Source organism: Nyctereutes procyonoides, unplaced genomic scaffold (genome assembly GCF_905146905.1).
Source record: "Nyctereutes procyonoides isolate TBG_1078 unplaced genomic scaffold, NYPRO_anot_genome, whole genome shotgun sequence".
NCBI lineage: Eukaryota > Metazoa > Chordata > Mammalia > Carnivora > Canidae > Nyctereutes > Nyctereutes procyonoides.
This window is the reverse complement of record NW_026575042.1, coordinates 33,245,110-33,271,754: the sequence shown is the minus strand read 5'-3', so window position 1 is coordinate 33,271,754 and position 26,645 is coordinate 33,245,110. Positions and strand designations below refer to the sequence as shown.

At 32.7% G+C, this 26,645-nt stretch overlaps 1 protein-coding gene across 1 annotated transcript in view; it reads left to right on the top strand.

Moving 5' to 3' along the window:
* Positions 1–26,645, top strand: part of STAG1 (stromal antigen 1) — a 397,763-nt gene that overhangs the window by 328,490 nt on the left and 42,628 nt on the right. Inside the window, exon 22 of the mRNA XM_055321295.1 lies at positions 13,453–13,533. Within this exon, the coding sequence (XP_055177270.1) occupies positions 13,453–13,533 (81 nt within the window). The remainder of the gene's footprint in view (positions 1–13,452; positions 13,534–26,645) is intronic.

Genomic DNA, 26,645 nt, shown 5'->3' with positions numbered 1-26,645 from the left:
GTTTTCCACAACTGCCTACTTGCACACTTTATATGTGTATATGTTTTTATTTTATATAAATATGCCTATGTAAAACATATTAATAACATTGTTCATAGCAGTTTTTCCTTAGCCCAGAATTCAAGGAAAGTAACACATTACATTTAGTTGTTATGTCTTTTTCTTTGTTGTCTCTTTTAATCTGGAATACTTTTTGTGCTTTTCTTTGATGACATTTTGAAGAATACAGGCCAGTTATTTTATAGAATGTATTTAACTTAGATCTGTCTAATGTACATGTTTAGATTCATCCATATAAGGAATTTTTGATGGTAATGCTATAACAAATGATATTTGTCTTCAATGTATCATATCAGGAGGCACTTGATACCAATTTGTTCGTTATGGTGACATTAACTTTGATCACTTTAGTAAGGTAGAGTCTATCAAGTCTGTCCTTTGGTTTTCATTTTCTTGTTACATGTGGAAAGATTCCTCAAGACTATGTAAATATTCCTATTTCTTACAAAACTTTGATATAATGTTAGCATCTATTTTTGATTCCTGCCTGAGTCATTTATTTCTGTCATGGTCACAAAATGGTAAATTAAATGGTGATATTCTGTCATATATTTATGTCATTTGTTGGCCCTCTGCTATAATGCCCTTCCCCATTTATTCGTTCATTTTTTTAAAATTCATATGGACTTATGGATTGCCACTTTATTCCTATTTTGTCTAATTGGTTAAAATTTAGTCCTTTTGTTATTTATTTTGGTCCTCAAATTATTGTAGAATAAGCCAAAGGGAATTCCTTTCAAACTTCTCCTGTGTGCTTTTCAGTATTTTTGTGAGCATTTCCTTTCTTTCTGGAATAATATGCTATCTGGCATCTGCTTGTGCTCTCCCATATGCTAATGAATTTTTAACCTATGATAGGTATTAAAAGTTACTACAGTTCCATAACTCAGTGATTATTAACTGGTAACCCACATTTCAGAACTTATTATAATATTTCTTCATACATTTTTTTGTAAAAAAAAAGCAACAAAAAAATTCTCCTTATTCTGTTTTGTGATTTTATGCTATTTCCTGTTGATACACTTAAAAGTTTATATCTTGTGTTAGGTAATATCTAAGAAGAAATAAAATATTAAACTTCTGCTTTAATATATAGTTTGTCTATATATTACATTTTTAGAATCAGTTATCTGAATTGATTCTAAAAATTAAAAACCAATAAACAATATTTGTAAATTGTTTTGGTAAATACTTGCTATATAACAAAACCGTATGAGTAAACCCATTAAGAAGGAAATGTAATCATATATCACTAACTTTGGGCCTCTCAAGGCATCAATAACAGAAAACTTGTTTTGTACTCATTATATACCACGTAATACTTTAAGTCTTTACATGTATCCATTTGTTTAAGCTTATGACAACCCTTTGGAATATGTATCATCACTCATTTTTTTTATTGATGATGAAACTGAAACACAGATAATAAATAATTTGCCTAATGTCAGATAGCTATTGCATACCCACTCAAACCAAGCTTTTAAATTCTGTTTGTTGTCTCTTTACATTGTTTGCTGCTAATTTGGTACCATTCTTTACAATATCCCATCCCTTTTGCCCCACGTCAAACTCTTCTTTTTTTGCATTTTTTCTAAACATCTTTTGTATTTTTTCAGTGGGAATTGGAAGAGATTAAATGCTGGTACTGAATCTGTCATCGTGAACTGACAATTGACACATTTCTTGAAACTGAACATAATACAGGGGTTAAGTTTAACTTCAGTCACATTATTACTCTTGGATAGATTATGACTTACATAAATAATGCAGTCATATTTTCTTTAGAAGCATGTTGATAATTTCCTACTTTCCTTAGAAGACTAAATATTTATTTCCTTGGTTGAGCTTAGAAATTATTTCCGTTATCCACGTCTGACTCTTCTTGGGATGGTGTATCAAAAATTTGCCACCGCACACACACACACACACATCTAGACTACCACCTACCCATTCATAATTGACCAAAAATGTGTTTAAGTGTCAGATCCTGAGGATATAACAGTATATTAAAGCAGTCCTTAATCTCAAGAGACTTATATTTTTTTCAAATTCTACCTCCTCAGTATTTCTTTTGCCCTTCTATCATTTCCTTAACCTTAGCTTATCATTTCCATAGTTTAAACTTCATATTTTCTCTTGTGAATCATAGTACTAGGTTATCTCCTTTTTCTTAGTTTCAGCCTCTTTCTAATGTAGCTTCTGTTCCAGTAATTTTAAACTATATGTATGTATCTGAAAACCTAACAGAGTTGTTGGGTTTTTTGTTTTTAAATACTAACATACTCTTAAATACCATTGTAAGAATAAATTGTGTTAATCACTTTAGAAGGATATTTGTCAATCTGTCAAAATTAAAAGTAAACATATCCTTAACTGACATTTATAAATTAGGAATTTAGACTACAGATGTATACTTGGGCATGTGTAAAAAGAAGTAGGTACAAAGATGTTCATTGTGACATTATTTATAATTTAAAACTTAAAATAAAGTGTCGATCAGAGAACCTGTTCACTTTGGTACTATAAGTTTTGATTCTGTGCAATGCTTTATAACTATAAATTTAAAAATAAAGTTATTATTATTGATGTTAAATATTCTGTGTAAGAAGGAATTTAATGAAAAGGCAAGGAGCAGAATGATATATAAATTTAAAGAAGTGATAAAATCTCCATCAATGGATATTAGTTGACAGATTATTCTGGAATGATACATAAGGAACTGTTCAACAGTGACTTTGTCATTGGAAGATGAGATCTCTAGTGACCAAGACGCTTAATTTGAATAGAACAGCTGTTGGATACTATACTGTATACAATTATTGCTTTTTAAATTTAAAAATCACTTGTTTAATAACTGGAAATTGAGATTTTAAAAACGTGCCATTTACAATAGCACCAAAAAACATGAAATAGTTAGGTATAAATCTAACAAAATATGTGCAAGATCTGTATGCAAAAAGCTATAGAAAACTAATGAAAGAAATTGAAGATCTTAATCAATGAAGATATATCATATTCATGAATTAGAAGACTCAATATTGTTAAGATGTCAGTTTTCCCCAAACTGGTCTTAGATTAACATACTTTCATTTAAAATCTCTGCAGGATTTCTTGTCAGAAACTGACAGCTTGATTCATAAAGTTTATGTGGAAGGAAGAGCAAAAGAAATAACCAAAAGAATTTTGAAAAAGAATAACAAAGTTAGAATGTTTACAATACCTGATTTCAAGACCGAACTGTAGCTTTAATAGTGTGGTACTAAAGAAAGGATAGACATATGCAAAGGAGCAGTATCGAGAATCCAGAAAGAAATACACTCATATATATCTGGTCAGTTGATTTTTGACAAAGATGCTGGGGAGTTCTTTGGGAAAAAGAATCTTTTTACAAATGGTTTTGAAATAGTTGAGTATACATATGAAAAAAACCCTCAATTTCACACTTCACACATATACAAAATAACTCAAAGTAGACCATTTAGATTATAAGCCTAAGTGCAAAACCTGCAAGTATAAAACATCTAAAAGAACACGCAAGAGTTAAACATTTTGTGACCTTTAAGTTAAAGATTTCTTAAATACATAAGAATCATGATCCATCATTGAAAAATTTTGAAAGTACACATTCAGCAAAATTAAGTACTTCTGCCCTTGAAAGACAGTATTAAGAGAATTGAAAAGATAATCATAAAGACTGGGAAATAATTATAAATCACATATCTGGTAACAGACTTGTACTCAAAAAGATAAAGATCTTTCAAAATTCAGTGGTAAGAAAAGCAACAGATACTTCAGTAAAGAAGATAGATGACAAACACATGAAAAGCAAATTATCCATTAGCCATTAGTGAAATGAATGTGAAAAGCATGATGAGATAATACTACAAATCATTTAGAGAGCTGTGGAACTCATACATTGTTGGTGGAAATGCAAAATGATACAGTCACTTCAGAAAGCAGTTTGGCAGTTTCTTTGGATGTTAAATAGACACTTATCTGATCCAGCAGCCCCTTTCCTGAGTATTTATCCAAGAAAAATGAAAATTTAGGTTCACATAAAGACCTATATGAGAGGGGTGCCTAGGTGGCTCCATTAGTTAAGCTTCAGACTCTTGATTTCAGCTCAGGTCATGATCTCAGGATCATGAGATCAAGCCCCAAGTTTGGCTTTGCACTTGGTATGGAAGCCTGCTTGAGATTCTCTACCTCTTCCTCTGCCCCTCCCCCTGCTCATGCTCTCTATCGCTCATAAAAATAAATAATAAATAAATAAGTAAGTAAATGTTTTAAAACAAAAACAAAACTTATACCAGAATGTGCATAGCAGCTGTATTCAAAATTGCCCAAAGCTGCAAACAACTCAGATGTTCATCAACTAGTGAAAGTATAAAAACAAATTGTACGGACGCCTGGGTGGCTCCACGGTTGAGCGTCTACTTTTGGCTCAGGGCATGATCCTGGAGTTCCAGGATCAAGTCCCACATTGGGCTCCCTGCATGAAGCCTGCCTCTCCCTCTGCCCATGTCTCTGCCTCTCTCTCTGTGTCTTTCATGAATAAATAAATAAAATCTTTAAAAAAAAAACACACACACACACACACAACTGTATTATCATCCATACAATAGAATAATTCTCAGCGGGATCCCTGGGTGGCGCAGCGGTTTGGCGCCTGCCTTTGGCCCAGGGCGCGATCCTGGAGACCCCGGATCGAATCCCACATCGGGCTCCCAGTGCATGGAGCCTGCTTCTCCCTCTGCCTGTGTCTCTGCCTGCCTCTCTCTCTCTCTCTCTCTCTCTCTCTCTCTCTCTCTCTCTCATAAATAAATAAAAATTAAAAAAATAGAATAATTCTCAGCAATAAAATGGAAGGTGCTACAGTTACATGTAACAACATGGATGATCCCCAGTAACATTATATGGAGTCAAACCAGATACACAAAGCTACATGCTGTACAATTTTATTATACATTTGGGAAAAAGCAAAACTATATGTCAGAAAACAGGTATCCAGAATGGGGCAAGGGCCTCACTACAGAAGAGCAAAGGAGAATTGGAGGGATGGTGAAAATATTCTATTTCTTAATTGTTTTGTTGGTTACCTGGCTACACATTTGTCAAACTGCAGAACTGTGTGTTGAAAACAGATTTTTCTTTATATATAAATTATACTTTGATTTTTTTCAAATGCAAAAGGGTACAAATAAGAGTAGGTATGTCTCATACTTATTAAAGGATATTTCAAAGCCTGACCAATGTATATTTTGAGGTTTAGAAAACCCCAGACCAAAACACAAGAACAAAAGACGTTTATCACGTGGTAGAAATTTCAGAACTAAGAACCACCAATTGATATCATCTTTATTATTTTTCAGCTCTCTAGCAAAGTTGGATATAATGATTTAAAATTAATTGTTTAAAAAGGTTGTTGAATTATTCCTGTTGACTAAATCTTCAGGAGTGGAACATGAAAATTTGTATTTTTTTTAATCTTCCTAGATCCTTCAGAGGCATGGATAGGGTGAAGTACATCTGTTTCCTCAAAGGACAATATCAGTGTTACACCATTTTTTGAAAAGCCCAAAAATATAAAAATTAAACAGTATATTGTCCAGTGATATGTATATATAATAAAACTTTTTTTTAAGAGCCAGGACATTATATATATATGAAATTTAGTAGAAGTTTGTCAGTCCTAAGGAATAGGGGAAGAGATCATAGGTAGATACAAAGTTATTGGTATCACACTAGTTCTTAAATTTGGTTGTCTGTTCAAAAGTTAATTTTATTATTACACTTTATATATCTATTTTGAAGTACCAAATATTACTTTAAAACATCTTAAAGAACAGATAGAAGCACTTCTCTTTGCTGTTACAAGTGGGTATTTTTGAAACACTTGATCATGTCAACTCTTCTGTTCAAATATGAACATGATATTATCTGCACATTATTTAGCACTCTTAGGATAACATCCATATTTTTTTTTGTCATAGTGAGGTGACCTTGTTATTGTCCAAACAAGTGTTCTTCTGAAAGTGAAAGGAGTTACTCTTAATTATTCCAAGACTTACGTATAAAGCTGGATGTATAGTCACTCTCCTACAAGGAAGGCCCTCTGTGGTTTGGTTTCTGCTGATCTAGCCTCAGTGTGCACTTAACTGTACTAGCCTTTTGAGTTTATTGGTGAAGCTTTTTTTGAAATTTCTATTCCTTCAACCTACATTTTCCCTTTGTTGCCAGATTAAATCTTACATCTTTCTTAATTTTTAATATACACTTTTGCTTCCCTAGAAAGTTTTCCCTAACCATTATCACTCCTTTCTAGCTAACACAGAGTCCTTCTTGCCCCTCAGCACCTGTATGTATTCTTAGTCAAACCAGTTATTAAATGTTATAGTTGATACTTACTTATGTTCCTATTAGATTCATCTCTGAGATCCAGGGAATATATTTGTCTTAAGCTCCTATTCTAACAAATGGATACTGAGTAAACATCTACTTGAAAAATGGAGTTCATGTAGTGAACATTTGGTAACAATGTTATTTTTTCATATTACTATTTTAAATTGTACAGTTCTATCTCTGATTATTATATCTCTCTAAAATTACCGTTATGTTTTCCCATCTTTTTGTTACATGTTTTTGTTGTAGTAAAACTCATAATATGAGATCTACTCTCTTAACAAATTTTTAAGTGTATAATACAGAATTGTTAACTATAAGCACAATGTTGTACAGTAGATCTCTAGGTCATATTAATTTATAAGCTTTTTTCTATATTAATGTTCTTAGCCTGATGTCATTTGTTACAGTAATTTATCAATGGAACTTTTTAAATTTTATATATCTTGCTGCCTGGAATATAAATATTCTTTATATAATCAGAATTCTTAGTTGTTTTCTGTTGTTGTTTTTTTTTCTTTGATGTCTTGCTTAGAAAGCCTTTCCATACATTTCCAAGTCATTTAAATACTCACCATTTGTTTCACTTTGTGTATGTCTTTAAGTGACTATTCTTTGCTTGGAATTATGGATGTCCCCTACTTTCACCCTTTCATAAAGACCATAATTCTCTCTCCACTAAGTATTAGGTTATTGTTTCTTAATGAGTAAGGAATGGTTGAGATGCTATATATACGGTGTTTGGACAGCTGTTTGTATTATTGTAGCATTTCAAGGTCATTAGCAAAAATTATTCATTGAGTCTTTTAGGCAGATCACTGAGATAGAAAGTGGCAAGTTCTTTCTTGATGTTACAGCCTCCATTGTTTGGGGGAGAAAAGGCTAGTACACATGAACTGTTTAAAAGTAGGCCTGAAGTGGTATGATGTGAACTCCCTGTCCAGTGTGCTTTCCACTATATACAAAGCCCCCTTTTGGAGATCAGTATGAAGAGATATCACTAAAAAGACCTAATATTTCACACTGGACTTAACTATTGACAAACTGCATTTTTCTTCATATTCTTGTTTTAAAAAATGCTTGGAATTTCTGTGAAAACCTAACAGCAAAACTCTGGGGTACAAAACTGCCAGGGGTTAATGTGCATTAGCCTGCTATGTAACGCATTCCTTGGGAAGTCTTTTAATTTTTTAGTTACAGAAATTAACTATATGAATTTTTTTACCTCCGTATTTTATCCTTCTAATGGATTTTTTATTTAATTTATAATATACTATGCTCACTGATAATACAACACATTGGATGATCCTTCATTCCCAAAGCATATGTAGAATTTAGGAATCTTTCCTCTTATTAAAGAGGTTACCTTATCCTTATGATTTACCTTAAGGTTTGTGCTTTTCTTAGCATTTTCTCAAAAAAATATTACTACAATCTCTACTCTTTGCCATATTACTATTTTTTTAATTATTACACAGTAAAATTGACTTATTTTCCTTTTTAAATATTTTTTTAAATTTATTTATGATATACATAGAGGCAGAGACACAGGCAGAGGAATAAGCAGGCTCCATGCCGGGAGCCCGACACAGGACTCAATCCCGGGACTCCAGGATCGCGCCCTGGGCCAAAGGCAGGTGCCAAACTGCTGAGCCACCCAGGGATCCCCGACTTATTTTCCTTTTATGTAAAGTTACAAATTTTAACGTGTGTCTAGATTTATGTAATCACCACCACAATCAGGATATGGAACAGTTTTCATCATTCCTTTTTAAAATATCCCCTTTCGGGACACCTGGGTGGCTCAGCAGTTGAGCGTCCACCTTTGGCTCAGGGCATGATCCCAGAGTCCCAGGATCGAGTCCCACATCGGGACATCTCCTGGAAACCACTGCTCTACTTTTTATTGCTATGATTTTATCTTTTTGAGATTTCCAAATAAATGGAATCATAGTGTATGTAAAACCCTTTAGAGCATGAAGTCTTTGAGTAAGCATAATGTCTTCACTGACCATAATGCCTTTAAGATTAATCCAAATTGTTTGAATCAATAGTTGGTTTGTTTTTAAATTAATAGTTGGTTCAATTCTCCTCCATTGTGTAGATAGACCTGTTTGTTTTATCCATTCACCTATTGAGAGGCATTTGGATTGTTCCCATCTTTTGGCTCTCACTACTAAAGCTGCTCTAAACATATGTGTACAGCTTTTTGTTTCAACAGAAGTTTTCATTTCTCTAAAGTAAATACCCACAACTGCAATTGCAGGTATTAGGTTATAAGTGTATATTTAACTTAATTGCCAAACCATTTTCCAGAGTGTCTGTATCATTCTTCATTCCTGCTAGCAGTGTGAGAATCCCAGTTGTTCCATATCCACATACTTGATATTATTAGTAGTTTTTATTTTAGCCAACTTAGTAGGTATGCAGTTGTATCTCATTGTGCTTTTAATGTACATTTCCTTGATGCAAATGGTGTTAAACATCTTTTCTTGTGCTCATTTGCCAGCCTTACATTCTTCTTGGTAATAATTAATATTACTTCATTAATTTGCATCTAAAGGCTTTTTTTAAAAAGGGAATATTGTCACTCATATTAACCTACTCTAAGCATGATAGGTCAATATTGGATGTGAGAAGCAGAATGTATTAAGTTTGGTTCTTCTCTTTTGTCATATACTTAACCACTAAAAAATTGATCCTCCATTCCCTTAACATCTCTTGCAAACAGAAAAGTGAAAGAGCCCCAATTTATCCCACAGCTATTCTATAGATTTTTACTATTTTAAGCATATCCTATATATGTAGATGTAGTGTATCTATACATGTATATATTACATATGCATAGTCATATTTCCTTATTCTATAGTCTTATTTTCCTTAAAAAGTCAATTTTTCTAAACATAAGCATTCTAGGAGCTTATCATTTGGTCTTATTACATGTAATACTACAGTTCATCTTCAAGATGTGTGATATCATTAGCTAGAGGTTGAATGATTCTCATTAATTCAATCTGTTAATCAAAAATAGAGAGCTATGGTTCCGTAAATAGGTAAAAGTAATTACTAAGGGAAAGACTAAAATTTTTTATGTTAAGATAATGCTAACTGCTATAATTAGATTAATCTCAATACCTTAGTGGCTTAACACAATTAGAAATTTATTTCTCACCCCCATGACTATAAAGTGCAGTTAAGAGAAGTGGAGTGTCACTGGACCACCCAATCATTCAAGAAACCAAGGCTTCCTGGGTTATTGATATCCTGCAGGCAGGAAGGAGAGTAGAAGATAGAAAAGGCATTCCTGCTTCCTAACTACTTTGCCCAGAAATGTGCAGTACACATTACCGTTGTCCTCCCAGGAATAGTGATAGCTCACGGAAACAGGAGGACAGAGGAGTAGGGTCAGAAGAAATTCTTTGTTATCAGCCGAGTATTTGTTATGTTATTTGAAGGCCCTCTCTGGTTTCAGAGTGTTAATCAAGGAAAGGCAGAAGAACTGTGGTCCTCATCGGTTAAAACAATCTCTTTTACCTTTTTCAGTTTTTTATTGTTTGTCCTTGTTTTATCTGTCTGTACTACAGAAAGATGAAGTTGCTGATAAATGACTTCTGGACAAGTTGGGATAACATCACTTATTATGGAGGATAAAATATCAGTATGACTGATGTAAAGCCCAGACGGAAGTGTTCTAAATTTTCTTTTGAAATGTGGTCAGCTGTATTGTTATATAATTATACCAATGAGAAGGCAGAATTCTTCCTAGTCAATGAAAGTAAACTTTTTATTTTAAAATAATGCGGTGGATCCCTTAAAGTGAATTCATGATGAATGTCAATATATGACAGATTAAAATAGGGATGCTCTGTTTGAAATATGTATTGGAGTGACCAAGTGTCTCCTCCCATCATAACCATGGCCTCCAAGAAACTTCTGCAAAACTTTGGAACAGTTTGAATAACTTCCTAGTATATAGGCCAATAGAAATGTATTAGGAAAGGACATTATATTTGTGATGATTAGGAGAAATGGTAACTAAAATTAAACAATTCTTCAACATTACTTTTTTTATATCCTAATTTTCCATTGATAATGTTAATTTGTATATTACTTTTCTAGTAATCTAACAATTCAGGTTGTTTCAAAGTAGAGAGAAATTTTAATACTCTCTTTTCCTTCTACACAAATCACTTTACCTCATATCTACTAAATTAGAAGTTATCAAAAAATGTCTCAGGATTAGTACATGTACTATATTAAGCATCTTCTAAGTATAGTAAGGTGATTTCTTCAGCATTAAAATTTATAACTTGACAATGTTTCAGTAGTCTTGTTTCTGGCATTCTGACATGAGTCAGTAATTTAATTATTATGTTTGTAAAACCCTGACATCATCTCACTGGTGTTGCATCAAAAGCAGCACTACTCATCCCTCTAATGATTTATTTTTAGTGCTGAGGAAGAGCATTGGAGATATCTTTTGTTTATGTGATCTAAAACCTAAAATTTTTTAAGTAAAACTAGCTAGAATTCTAACTACTTCTTTCCACATTTACTGATTTTTCTTTTGATTTATTATCTATATATATTTATTTTTATCTACATATTTATTTTTCTATATATTTTTCATTTTCTACATATATTCTTATGGTTTTTAGTTTATCAAGTGGGGAAGATAATGGAGATACTATAATAATGTAATATGTTATTATTCTTTATTGCAATAAAGATAAACCATGTATTCAAACAAAAATGTAGTAAAGGGCCTATCCAAAATGAAATTCTCCTATAGTTAAAATTCTTAATCAGTTTTGTTTTCCTGAATTCTGTTGTCTCTGAAAAATAGGGACAAATTTTCACAAAATGAGAATTCATTGCCAATAAAAAATGAAAACATGCCCATCTCCATTAGTAAGAGATAGAGAGAAGTTAGTATAGGTTAATACTACATTAAAATAGTATTCTTGGGGGTCCCTGGGTGGATCAGATGGTTAAGTGTCTGCCTTTAGCTCAGGTTATGATATCAGGGTCCTGGGATCAAGCCCCACATCCGGGCTCCCAGATCACTGGGAAGTCTGCTTCTCCTTTGCCTCTCCAGCTGCTCATTCTCTCTTTCTCTCTCAAATGAATAAATAAAATCTTAAATAAAATAATACTCTTGGTACTATCTACCAAAAAATTAAACATACACATACTACATATAATCCAGCAATCATTTTCCTAGAGCAGTGGTCCTTAAAGTATAGTTTGAAGAGCCCTGGTGATTTCCAGGGCACATCTATGAGGTCAGACTGTTTTGTTTTGTTTTTTAATAATTTTTTTTAAGATTTTATTTATTTATTCATGAGAGACAGAGGCAGAGCCACAGGCAGAGGGTGAAGCAGGCTGCATGCAAAGAGCCCGACATAGGACTCGATCCCAGATCCTGGGATCATGCCCTGAGCCAAAGGTGGACACTTAACCACTGAGCCACCCAGGTGTCCCAGACTGTTTTCATAATAAGAGGAAGATGTTATTTGCTTTCTTCATTTGTTCTCTCACAAATGTACATTGGAATATTGGTGTCATGTCAAAGAATAGCCACATTTACCTGCAAAGACCACTAAAAATATACCTTTTTTTTCCAACTGACTAGTGACACTGGATTTCTTCATATACTTCAATCGAAACAGCATATTTTAATAAAATGCAGAAACACATTGAAACTGTTTTCTATTAAACCAGACATTTAAAGATTTGTAAAAATGTAAAACAGTGTAATTCTTCCCACTAAATATTTTTCATTTTAGAAGTTTAGTTCTTCCTCAGAAGTACATTTTTTTGTTAAAATTATTTTAGTTTTAAAATGAACAAATATTTGTAACATTTATTATTTTTAATTTCTTACATGATAAATCTGTTAAATAACCCATATAAAAAAAGCAATTTAGTTTTTTTTTAGAGTAATCTTTTAGAATTTTTTTTTTAAGATTTTATTTATTCATGAAAGACAGAGAAGCAGAGAAATAGAAGGAGAAGCAGTCTCCCTGCAGGAAGCCCCATTCAGGACTTGATCCCAGGACTCTGGGATCACACCATGAGCCAAAGGTGATGCTCAACCACTGAGCTTCCCTTTAGTAATTTTTAAGAATGTAAAGAGGTCCTGAGAACTAAAAAACTTCAAGAACCTCTGAGCTAGACAGGTGCATGCATGAACACCAGGAGACATGTGTAAGAAAGTTCATAGCAGCATTCTTCATAATGGCCTAAAATCAGAAGCATTGTAAAAGCTCAACAATAGAATGAATAAATAGGATATTCTAAATATGATACAAGACCAAAAAATAATGAACCACGGCTACATGCAACAATATATATAAATCTTAACTATAAATGTTAAAATGAAAAAAGATTCAAAGTAATTCATATTGCATGATTTCATTTATATAATGTTCACAAATAGGTGTTAATAAACTCAGTATTTAGAAACACAGACTTAGGTAGTTAAAATGTACTGACTGCCTGATTAGTCAAAATGGCTATTACCTTTAAAGAGACGAGAAGACATTATATTGGGAGAAGGTGCTAGCAATGTTCTATTTCTTGACTTGGGTAGTGTTCATGAAGGTATTTTTCTCTTATGCACATTTCTGTATAAATGTTCTATTCATAGTAGAAATATTTTAAAACAAAATAATCATTTATTATAAAATCTGGATAAAAATTTCTTCAATCTCCCTTTTAAAAATCTGAGCAAATACAATAGATTTTTGTTTAAAGCATAGTGTTATTTGGGTCCATATTTATTGACATACATTATATTTTTGTTCTCTAGACTGATATGTTGGTTTGTCTTTTTTTACCTAAATATTATTTTACACATTTTAACTTTCTACAAAAATTTGGACTTGAAAACTTATTATAAGAAAAAACTATGATAAACATTGTTCTCTTAATACTGTACAAACATAAATTATGTCTCATTTGTTTGAATTTTTTTATTTGATACAGATAGTCGTACAGGCACTGCAGTGTTCCCATTACTCGATTCTTTGGCAGTTGGTGAAAATTACTGATGGTTCTCCTTCCAAAGTAAGTAAGAGTTTCTGAAGGCAGAAGGGTTATTATTATTACTAAAATAAAATACCTTGCTTAAATCATTACTTACTAATTTATTCTTACCAGTTACAATAAATTATAATTTTTAATGAAGTATATAGTAATTATTATCAATTCTTGCTTTATCCTATGAGTAAGTATATTTTACCTCTTTGAAAGATAACCAGTTCTTCAAGCAATAGATGCAGAACTGTATAGATACACAAATTTAAAAGTCTTACCAGAAATCATTATAGTAGAAAACACAAGAGCTCTGATAGGTGGCATGATATTAAAAAGAATAATATTGAAGGTAATGCTATGTAAGTCTTAGTTTTGGAATTATAGCACCTTGGGGTCCAAACTAAACACTCTTGTTAAAAAAAAAAATTATCTAGTAATTTTTTTTTCATTTTAATCTAGCCATGACCATTCAAAACAAAAAGGAAAATACAAGTTAGATTAAATTAAACTAGGACCCAAGAGAGTCAAACAGAGCCTAAAGCCTACTAAACTTGAGGACATTTTGTAATGTACACAAATCCCAAGGCCCTCCGGTGTAGACTATCTAATAAGTAGCACATCTCCCCTGATCAAGTTGGGATTCTAAAGAGTTACTTCCAGCACAAGGGTAAATTAGAAATAAACCCATACCAGCTCCATTCATGGGGGAATATAGGGAAAATAGCCTGTCTTAAAATGTCATTGAATAAAAGGGAGAAAGTAGGTCTTTCATTGAAAGTTTATAACCATGAATGAGCTTTCATGTAGATTTCCACCCTAAATTCATACTACTTTAGTGGTCCATTAAAAAATTTAAAAAGTTAAGATTTTGATTTAAAATATTCTGTGTTGGTGATTATCTCCAGGCACCTAACACAATCAAGTGTAAATCCTTTCTAAAGGAACTTGCCTCAAAGAGGCAGATAAAATTTTAAGAAATATTAGCTCCTGGTAAAGATTACACAACTCAGAAGAAAAGAAACCATGAACAGAATCATGAAGAGAATCAGACCAAAAAAATGCTATTTATACATTGAAATTATCTGATACAAATATAAAATAAATATATTGCAGTTTTGCAAGAGAGGCTTTAACTAAAGAGCAAACACTTGATAAAGAACCAAGTCAAAATACCACAATGTTTACATATCCTCATCTTAACAAAACAGAAGATATTCAACCAGTAAAGAAGGTTAATGATACATTATAGAACCAACAGCATGATATACAGCATTCCTTTTTTCCTAATTAATAACTTGAAGATTTCTCTGCCTTTAGAAAGAAATTGGGGTTTTTATTTATTATCAATTAGAGCAAGAATAATTGGTTAGCATCGTGTTTTTTATATTTTATTGACAGTTTTAGTCTTGAAAAGCAGAAATCAAAATTAACCTTTTATTAGTAACAAAAGTCACTTTAAAGTGTATAATGCTTTCAAGTTTTTGAAATGTTCCTTAATATGACAAAGGAGATTGAATATATATAAGTTAAAATTTGATAGCAAGAGTTTATATGTTGCAAACAGAGTTACTTTTGTTTTCATGTTTTCATCTAGTTGATTTTGGTATTCCATTTTTTAACCTGTTACAGTAAAATTATTTTGAAATTCCTTAGCTTTCTGTTTAATTTTGGTCTGACTCATTCTTCTAATAAAAGATATCTTCATTTTTTATCATTTGTCATAATACAGATTTCGTAATTATTGTCACAGTGGCAGTGCAGCTTTTGTGGTCATCACTGATTTTCTTTATGCCAGAAAATGCAGCATCTTTTAGGAGCATTATTATTCAGTTGATTTCTGTTTATAGTTTTGTGTTTATACATACTGTATGTGAAATTCTCCTTACTAAAATGTTTCTCAGATTATTTCTTCTCATTTTGAAGTTGTTGGTAATTTTTTTAACCCATGTATATTCAATAATCATTGAGTGTTGGTTATATCTATCATTTAAAAGTTATTCTCTAAGTGATAATCTTGAAAAGAATGAATTTTCAAGACACAGCAAACTTTAAAAATTAATCTCTCATTGCTAAGATTTATCCTTTTAAAACAATTATTATAAAAAATTTTTAAAAATTTAAAAAGCAATTATTGTAATGACTCGTATGTAATAATCACTAGATTAGTAATTGCCAGTTTTCTAATCCCATGTAATGTAGGATATCTTTGAAAATTTAAGATCCGCATAAATAAGCTTTGTATGTGTTTAATCTCTATTATTAATATCCCATCTGATAAGATATCAACTCCCTAACTATAGTTTCAACCACGTCATTAGCTTGTTGTACAAATAACCTTGAGGCAAACCACTTGATAGAACAGATAATGTATGTCCAAGCATTTTATCTGTTGTGAAATGCTTTCCAGATATTAGTAACAACTAAAATAATCACTTATCGTTGTCAGATTACTTATTTGTAAAATTAAAAATTGTACTTGGCCAGTCAACTCTAGCTCTAAAATTCTTCAGTTTTCTAAGGTTAATAACTGCTTTACCTGTAGATGTCTGGGTAGGTATACAAGAATCTTAATAGTGGTTAACTCTGGGAAAGAGAAATTCTTTGGGGTCAAGCATAAGAAGGAGAGAAACTTATTTTTGCTTTATAGCTTTTGTTACTGTCTGAGGGATTGTTTTTGTTGATGACTATATCTAACAGTGATAATTTTATCACAAAAACTTTCGAAAGCTGCTAGTACAAAAACATCCTGATTATCTCATCCTAATCTTAGATTTTGATTTATCACATATAGCTCAGAGTTGTTGAGCTTGGATAAATACTAGAAAAATGCCTAGTGTGTCCTGTATCTTATTTGCTGTCGCAGTATTATTCTGTTGTTTATAAGTGTGATATTAAAGCTATAAGGAAATTTGCAAGTGATCTGATGAGACCTGCTTGTTTTAGGTAAGACCTAGAAAGGGACATTGTTATTATTTTTACCTTGTTGATATTTTACATTTTATAAGTCACTTGAATTAAGTGCTTTAACTTAATTAAATATTCCTAATAATTCTGTAAAATGGATGTTATGATAATCCCACTGTACAAATAAGGAACTTGATACTTAGAAACATTGGGACTTGATTAAGATCTGAAACTTAGAGAGCACAAGTCTTTTGAATCTCAATCTAGAAGTTTTTCTGTTGTCACTTTTTAAATTCTTCATTCCTCTTAAAACAACTAGTTCTAAAAGGTTTTGTTTTTTATAAATAAATTTTCTAAGGGCACATTGGTTGACTCCTTTCTGAACACAAGCTAACAATGTTAATCAGTTGGGTACCAAAAAGTTAAGTAAGTTATGTCATATAGCCAGGTTTTTTTTCATCATTCAGTATCCCCAGTAGGATATATTTAATGAGAAGTTGCTATGATTTTAAATGCCTCAGTTTGTAATGACAGTGAATTACAATTGAAGTATACAAAGGACTTTGGTAATGCAGTCTATCCTTTTTCCTTTGTTCCCTGAAATTTAAATTTGATACTGTAGCCCCTTGGGGTCTATGTATTTAAAATGTGTAATGTTGATCACTTAGAGACAACTTGAAAGTGTTCTTATTTGAATTATTTTCAGTTTTTATTGTTGAGCAATTATTATGTTAATGTGAAATGAACCATTTTGCTAGCGAGCTGAACTAGCCGGCTAATCAGTTTTTCGCTACTCACTTTTATAGAAATTCCTTTAAATCTCTGAGGAAGTCATGTTTTTGATTAATCAGTTATGCTTATTAGTTTGGGATGTAAAATATAAAGTAGAATGGTTTTCATAAATTCAGGCTCTCCTACTTGACTATTTATTCATTGTAAAAAATATATAAATAAAATTTCTGAATCTTACCACTTATGGATAACCACTGTTAATATTTTGGTGTATTTTCTTTCAGTACTTCTCACATATTTCAGCCTTATTGAGATCATAATGTATTTACAGTTTACAAAGTTTTGTGTCTCCTCTTCAATCAGCATTTCCTTTAGCTACTAAGAAGTGTTTGTAGATAATATTTTAATGTATGGATGATAGTCCGTAATTTATTTTACCACTCTTGCCTCTTGGATTTTTAGGTTGTTTAAGCATGTTAATAAAATTGATGATGCCATGATGGACATTCTGATGCAAAAGTTTGTTCTGTGTTTTACACTGTTTCATCTTGTATTATATTCTTAGAAATGGAACTGTTGGGTCAGAGATGGTACATACTTTTAGTCTTGATATATATTGCCACATTGCTTTTTAGAGAGTACTTTCTAAAATTTATTTTTTTTCTCTATTGTTTATGACAATAAATATATCATTCAGAAAATTATGAATGGTAGTTATATTTGAAGTTTAAATTCAAGTTATAATTTAACACAACAGTGAACACTTTCATAAAATAAAGTATATGAGAAGACTATATATCAAGAACAGGATTAGATCTTTATTTGAATTGGAAGTGCATTGGGTTTTACCAATGGGTATTTCCTCTGTTCCCCTAATTTCCAGAGTTGAAGCTCTTTGGCAGTCACACAGGTCATGCTCAGTATACTTTGCTCCGGTGCCCCCTAGTGCTGGTCCTGTAGAAGCAGCCTTCAGTTTCTCTTCTCTAACAGAAAACATCCTTCTTCCTTCAGCTCCTTCTGGACATATACAAAGACATGTAAAGAGCCAGGTAAATAAGAGTTAGGGCTAATATAATGCCCCTGTTGCCTTTTTTGGCCTGGGGATGTAGAATTTATCCTCAATATTTTTTTTTCCTCCTAGGAGGAGCTGTCCTACTCTCTATAATCTTAAATTTGTAGCTCTCAGCCTTACCCTGCATGTTCCTATTATAGACAGCAGTAGGGAGGGCCTGGGGAAAACATCCCTGCCTTCTGGGCCCTGGCCCTATTCCTTGTCTTTTAAATAAAAGAAAGTCAACATCCCTCAGGTAGCTAGCTGCAAGTGAATTTATTATTGAAGTATTTAGCTGCAAAATTTATTCCTCCATTACCCTCTTGACTGAAGGGTCTCAATTCCAACTTGTTTACCTCCAAACAGACTGAGGAAGGGAAGGGTTAGGATGAACATGGGACTGGTGGTGGCCAACCCAGTGAGGAGACATGTTTTACCTTGCTATTCTTCATGAAATATACATTTTTTACAAGTGTATTAGAAATAGGCTCAAATATGTAAAAATCTACAGGCTGCTTTCTACACCTTTCTTTTCTCTTCCCTTCCCAGTCCTTTAGAATAAATAAGAAAGAAAGACAGCTCACCTGGGACCTACCCCAAATTTCCTGTAAGAACAAAATACAGATAGCACCTCACTATTTGCAGAATTAACTACTTTGTGGGGGGAGGGGAATGGGGCCAATAGTGAAAAGTAATAGCTTTTCCTCTTGGAACAAATTTTTAGTAGTGTGTAACCATTTTACTTCATTCTTTTTTTTCTTGAATGTTTCCCCCCTACCTTTTATTTTATGAGAATTCTATCCTTAGTAACTATCTAGTTAATTTTAAAGCCTTTCCTTTTGATTGTTCCATGACTTCAGAGTCATTCGAGAGTCCTATCTCAGGTGTTGATTGGCTGGTCTAGGAGAGTTTAAGGAGAAAGATCCAGATCTTGATTAATAGCCATTTCTTATTCAGCTCTCAGAATGTTCTTTAAAAAAAAAAAATCTGAAATACTGAAGTAGGTTCATACCAAAATCTGAACTTCTCCAGAATTTTATCTAACTCTAACATTCTAAAAGCCTCTGAAAACCAGAAGTAAATATGTTCAATTATAAAAGAACCTACAAGTTATGAGTCTAGCATTACATTAATAATTATATGCTGTTTGCAACCCTATTCCTGGGGCCCCATTCTTAAAAATTGCTGTCTGTTAAGGAAAGACAGTATAAGGCTTCCTCAGTTTTACTAGCCTATTCAGTAAGGTGCTGTTTTTACTTATACAGGGACAGTGGTCTTTAAAGTACCTATTTTATAGGTGCAGATTTTATAAATACTGAAACTCCTTAACATATTTAATACCTTATGATATAAGAAATAAGCCAGGACTGAGAAGATCTATCCAAGTAACAATTATTATAGTGTGAAAGTATGTTTAAACTGAGCTTTTCAGAGATCTAAAGCAATATTTAGAATATTTAAACAAAACAGAACACTTCCCACTTTCTAGTACAGAGATTGGGATTTGCCTCACCAGAATTAATGATAAAAGTGTACTTTCCGGTCTGTCCATTTATTTGAATAGAAAGGAAATGGGTGTTTCATATTCTACTTAATACCTCTGATAACATAATGCATACCTTCCTACAGTAGGTTTTTTGTTTTAAAATGTATTTTTTTTCCAGCAGCCATTCTAAAGTTACCAGGTATTTGTTTAAAGGACTTCTTGTTACAGACCCAAGTTATATATATAAAAAACTCCTAGCTTATAAGTAGGGTTTATTTCCAGCATTTTTGTGTTAGATCATGATCTTTGGAGTTAAATCTAAGTTCAAATTTTGGTGCCATTTCTTACCACCTGTGGCAAAGAAGCAAGTTACTTCCCTCTTTGAACTTCAGTTTCCTATTGTGTATGTGATATTCACTGTGGGATAGGGTTTTGGGGAAGATTGAATTGAAGGAAATGTTTTAGCAAGCAACAACTGTTGTTTTGATGGCATTAAATTGCAGTCCTAACCTATGCCTTCCTAATCTCCCCTTTCAAAATCAAGAATTGATACTAAACGAACTGTTCTCTAAGGCTGTGGGAGTATGTAAACATGCTTAGTAGCTAGTGTAGGTTTGAGAAAGAACATGGTAGATTTTTGTTCTTCACCTGTATCTTGGAATACTTTGGAAATTCAAGTCTCTCACTTTGGTCCTAGCAGCCACTATTTTTCCCCTGCTCCTTTCACTCCTTAAGCTTCTTTCATCTTTGTACACTACAGGAAATAAGTCAGATATTTTGGAACTACAATAGGCAGCTGAAGGAATCCTGGATCATAAGTAGATTAGTTTGAGGCAAAGTCAGAAGATGGGGATTCAAATTACCAAGAACAGCAACACTGAAAACTAGGTATTACAACTAGAGTTTAAATATTCAATAGTTGCTTTAATGTATACTGACAAAAGTGGCACATCCTCTCCCCCACCCTAAAGAGAAGCTAGTAGCAGCTATTCATTGAAGAAAGCAATTTTTAAAATATTATATAGGGTTTACTTCTCCACAGTGGTGATGGTTTTTACATCTTTTGCTCACTGATGTGTCCCAAGTGAATGAATTTAGTTCCATTTGTTTTTATCATATTTAATGTGGATAATGACTTAATTGGGCTGAAAAATAATATAATGAGCCTCATTATGTGTTAGTAATAGCACTAAGTACAAGTAAACATAACACAGTTTATGTTCCAAAGAGCTTTATAGCCCAGTATAGACTGGGCACACTACAGCCTTTGGACCCATACCCTGACCTTTGTTTTTATAATAAAGTTTTAATGGAACACAGCCATGCTCGTTCATTCATGTACTGTCCAGGGCTGCTTTTCTTACAGTAGCAAAATAGTTGGGACAGAGACTATACGACCCATGAAACCTAAAATACTACAGTCTGAATGACGCTTTACACAAAAAGTTTGCCAATCCCTGACCTCACCAAGTAACCCCTTGCTCTTGTTTACCAGACTTTGTCAATAATCCTGTTTTTCTATTCTGGGTAAATAGTTTTGAGCCCCTTCTTTATCATGAAAATTGATCACTAAATTCTTCACAGGCTTTATTTTCATATTCTAACATCTTTGACCTGGTCTTGGTCCTCATTTTACAACTTCTCTGTTCTTTTGCTGCCCATTCTAAAATATGTATTTGTTATATATTGATAGTGTTGAACTGGTTTTGTGTATGTACTACTAGTTCTTCAGTGGCTTCAGTTTTCTGGCTGTAATTATCTTAATGGTATTTCATATCTATAGATAAGTAGACAACTAAATTAGGTTTTTCTCTAGACACACAAAATTGTGATACATAATGAAAATGTACAAAGATGAAGGAAGCTAAAGAAGTCAGTACAGAAGAAAAATAGTGACCAAATTGAGAAACTTGACTTCCTTCATTATTATTCCAAAATACAGAGGGAGGACAAAATCTGCTATACTGTATCCCAGACCTACACTAGATACATGTTTGTGTGTGTATAGGACCTAAACTGACCTTTCTTCACTGATTGTGGTCATATTGAGATACTTGGTTCTTAAGGAACAGTCTACATTTAAGATCTCTTTTTCTAGGATGTTAGAGCCTTTGTGCCTTTGAGAAAACTCCTTTCTTATATGAGTTATATGATAAATTCACTGTCTTAATTATGCCAGCCTTATTCAGGGTTTTTCATTGTTGAGATTTTGCCAGCCAGAGTGTAAAAACATCTTAATTACTTGAAATTCTTGGTTTCAAAAAACTACCAGGAAGAAAAACAAAAACAAAAAACTTGGGCCCAGCTAGTGAGACAACTTCCAAAATGGATAAAAAAGAATGTAGCCCCAAGATATTAAAACTTAAATCTCAGGATAATCTTATCACCTAAACCATTCAAATTCTTTCCACAGCTACTTGGGAAAAGTGTCCTGATGCCAAGCTACTTTTTGAAAATAAAAGAAAACACTGGTTCCATTTAGGAAAAAGCATTTGAAAACAAGTACTATATAGTTAGTTCATATTATAGCTTATACTGTACTGAGATTACTCTTCTTTTCACTCTCTGCCTTTAGTTCTCACCTCTATAATTTAGGTACTCTGGCTAGAAAGGGGATTTTATAAGTAAAGTAAGTGTTCAAAGTTGTAGAGGTACTCCCTAAACATTCTAGTTTCTTAAAATTACAGTCTGGATAACTAGCATATCTTGCTCTTGGGTTGTTGTTTTTCAGTGTCCTCTGAGTTGACCATCTTTTTTTGTTTATATATAAATATATTTGAGTATTTTGAGTTTCAATTTTCTTATCTCCATAATGTCTTTTTCCTCAACATATTAATTTACCCACTTAATAGAAAAAAGTCATTATAGTACAATGGTTAAGAGCACAAAATGGAGGCAAACTGCTTTGGTCTTTGGGACTGCATTTAACATCTCTGTGCCTCTTTGTATGTAAAATGGGAGAGTGATGATAATATCAATATCCATCACAGTTTGGAGGATTAGTTGAGTTAATTCACAAAAAGCTTAGAGTAGTGCCTGGTACATAGTGTGTGTCAGTAAATGTTAACTTTATTATTATTGAATTCTAGCCCAGAAAAAAATACTACATATAAAAATGTTCCTGTTTATTCAGTGTAAGTTAAGCATGTTTAGTTTTTCTCATAATGACTTTACAGCTATTACAGCAGGAGAAAAGGTATTTCATTCCAGAATATATGGAATGTAACAAGTTTCCTCAAACTTTAAAACAGCGGGGCACCTGGGTGTCTCAACCACGGTGGCTCAGTGGTTGAGCATCTGCCTTTGGCTCAGGGTGTGATCCTTGGGTCCTGAGATTGAGTCCCACATCAGGCTTCCCTGCAGGGAGCCTACTTCTCCCTCTGCCTGTATCTCTGCCTCTCTCTGTGTGTCTCTCATGAATAAATAAAATCTTTCCAAACAAAAAATTGTTTTTAACAGCCAACAGTTTATTTTAAAAGGAGTTCAAGTAAATGTGCTAATTTTTGTGGTTTAAGCTCTCATTATTGGCCCTATTAAGCATCTTCTTATATTTTTTTCTTACTTTTTCTTACCCTTTTGAATATCATATATTCTTGCTTTTCAAAGGACATTCAGAATAAAGCCAACTCTGAAACTTACCTTAATGCTGGAATTTTAAAATCGTAGACTCTGAACCTCTTAAAATTTTGGTTTAACATCCTGAAAATTTCTAAAGATTTTTACTACCATGTAACCCAGTAGTGGCTGTTAACTTGAGCACAATCACAGTCTTGGGAATCATAATTCCAACTATTTAAATCAAATGAAATATAGTAAGATGCCTGCATAATGAAGTGGGAAATTGTACAGTGAATAAAAAGCACTATATTCTGAAATCCACAAGAACCTAAATTCTACTCTCAGCTGTTTAAAGGGATTTACCATATAAAGATTAGTTAAAATATACAGTTTCTCTTTCCACTTACCTAAACCTATTGTTACTGGTATTTCTTTTAATGGAATCTGACTACAATTAACTTTCTTGAGCACTCAAATATTTAGGTTGCATCCAAATCTAGTCCAAACTTTACAACTAAAGGCTTTTAGCTTCTAATTTTTGGTTCCTTCTCATTCATTTCTTCTTTAAATACTTCTGATTAGTTTTGGTAGGTTGCTTACTTATTTGCAATGTTAAGTATACAACTTTTCAAATGAATTGGCAAGTTGTCATTTTGTGTAAGATATATCTGCTTTATGATTGACCTTTAAAGGAATACTTGCCTCCAACTCCAAAGATAGCTCCCTAGACAGCTTCTTTGCATACTAACCAAAAAATTTAAGGAAATAAAGAAGCATTACTACCTCCTAGCATCATTTTTTAGAACTCTGTTCATAGTTTGGTAAAACAAACACATTACACATTTAACCCTAGGATTGTAGTATCATCTATATTATGTATACTTAACATTTCATTCAGTAAATATTTATTAAACACCTCCCATGTGCCAAGCACTATTCTAGGTACTAGCAAGGGAACAGTGAACATTCATCCTTTGAATACTAGGAGGTTTAACCAGTTAGCACCTATCTGTTCTCATTGGAATGCCTAGGAATCAATTCAACAGAATCACAGAATGCCATAGAACCTCATCATTCAGATTCAGTTATAGTTTTTTTGACTCTATAATCCTGAGATGTAAGTTTTCTAAGGTCACGTAACTAGTCAGTAGCCTGGCTTGCTTTTTGTTTTTCTTTCAGTTATTCAGCAAACATTCTCAATTTTTTTTTTCTATTGGAAAGATTTAAAAAAAATCCTCCATCAATCTCAAAAGACCCTTCTAGCAGCCATCTTTTTTTTTTTTTTTTGACTCTTGACCAACTTTTTTATAAGAGTTTGACTTCTTTTTCTTTCAACCCACTGCAGTCTGACTTCAGCCCTTTTAATTCCACTGAAAGTGTTCTCCTCAAGGTCACTCACAACCTTATCATTGCTGATATGAGATACTTTCTAATCCTTAGCTTGTCTTTTCTTTGTGGCATTTAAATTACTACATCCATTTTTTAATTTTTTTCTTTACATTTTTTAATGGTTTCTTTGCAGAAGATGCCATATTCTTCTGGTTTTTATTCCTACTCAGACCATTTCTTACATTTCTTCACATGCTCTTCTTTCTCAGTTCCCCAAGATACTTTTGTCCACCTTCTCTACATAATCTCTTTGAGTAATCTGGTGTACTTCCATCGCTTCTGTTGCCATCTAAATGCCGAGGACTCTCAGATATTAATTCTTGCTTAATAAATTCTTTCCCATGGGCTTTGAACTCCTGTAGTGAACTTCCTACTACACATCTCCAGTAGGATATTTTTCAGATCATCTCCAGTAGGAATCTCAGATCATCATCTCCAAATTGAACTGTTAGGTCAGTGTTTTTTTTTGTGTGTGTGTGTGTTAACTATTTCGGTGATTTACCCATCATCCACCTAATAGGTAACTACCTAATAGGTAACTAAAAGAACTTTAGGATTAATCAATGCCCCCCATTCTGATTAGTGCATAAGTTCTATGCTGCTGTTTTAATTTCTCCTCAAACTGTTTCACATCTTTACTGCTAACATTTTATTTTCAGGCCTTTATTCTAAATTATTCCTATGGCTTTTGTTAATATGTAAGGAAACATAGAATAGTGATTAAAGAGCATGGATTTTAGACAGAAGAGTCAGATAACCCCATATTTGGATCCTTACTCTGTCACTTAGAATCTGTGGGTGTTCTGAAGTTCAGTTGCCTCATCTGAATAGTAGCATTTCATACAGTGATTGTGAGAGTTAAATTTATGGCCCATAGAACACAGTACCTGGTACATAATAAGCATTCAGCAGAAGATTGTATTTACCATTAAGTAGCCTCCCTGTTCCACATCATTCTCCATTCTGCTTAGAATATGATTCTTTAAAACAAAATTCTAGCACTCTCCTGATAAGAATTCTTTTATAGTAGTTCTTTATTGCTACTAGGATAATACCCAGATGACTTAACAAGGGTTTTTAAATGATCTTCTATTTAAATGGAAATGGATCCTGTTTTCCTCTTCAGCTTTCTCTTTTGCTCTCTCCTCCCTATTTGTGCCCTAGTTGCAATAAATTAACAGCCTCTCAAAAGTGTGTTCAGGCTTCTGAACATTTTGTGCCGTCAGATACCTTTCTCTATAGCTAGATAAGTTTTAGTTGTTTAAAACTCAGCTTACATGTTACCATCTTTGGGAACCCTTCTGTGACTACTTTTAACTCTGGATTAGGCTTTCCAACATAGTACTCCTTATATCCTAGTGCAGCTGCCTGTTCTCTTGTCTGTTTCCCCTAATGTATAATGAATCTTTGAAATTAGAGAAGGTCAAAGAATGTTGAGTTTTGGTTGTTGGATGTTCATCTGCAGGAACAATAAAGGTTTTAAAGACAGTGTTCTTTTTACTGTTCTGCAAAAAATGAGCTTATTCTTCCAAATACTACACTCATTTTAGCAAGAGGGAATGTGTGTAATTTTTTAAGTATCTTTATTTGGGATGTGAAGATCCCAAAAGGGAGTGAGTTCTGCCATCTGCTTTTTTTTTTTTTTTTTAAAAAAAAAAAAAGGTAGCTTCAAAAACTTTAGTTTAATAGAGTACTCTTTAAAAGTGATTTCTATATCATCCGCCTTTGCTAATTTAATAACTCTTCATCACTACTTTAAATATCTATGTCATTTTGAATTATCTTCATGTATCTTCCTCATTAGTACAAATATGAGCTCTGATATCAGACAGTGTGGTTTCAAACCCTTGCTAATAATGACTACTTCTAATCAATACAAATACTAAATTATGGAACAGTAAGCCCTTCAAACCAGTGCCCGACACATTTAGGTGCTTGATAAATTTAAATTTCCTTTTATACTTTTCAAATGTTTCACATTGAATGTTATATGGCCATCTAATTAAATTCTGTTCACTCATT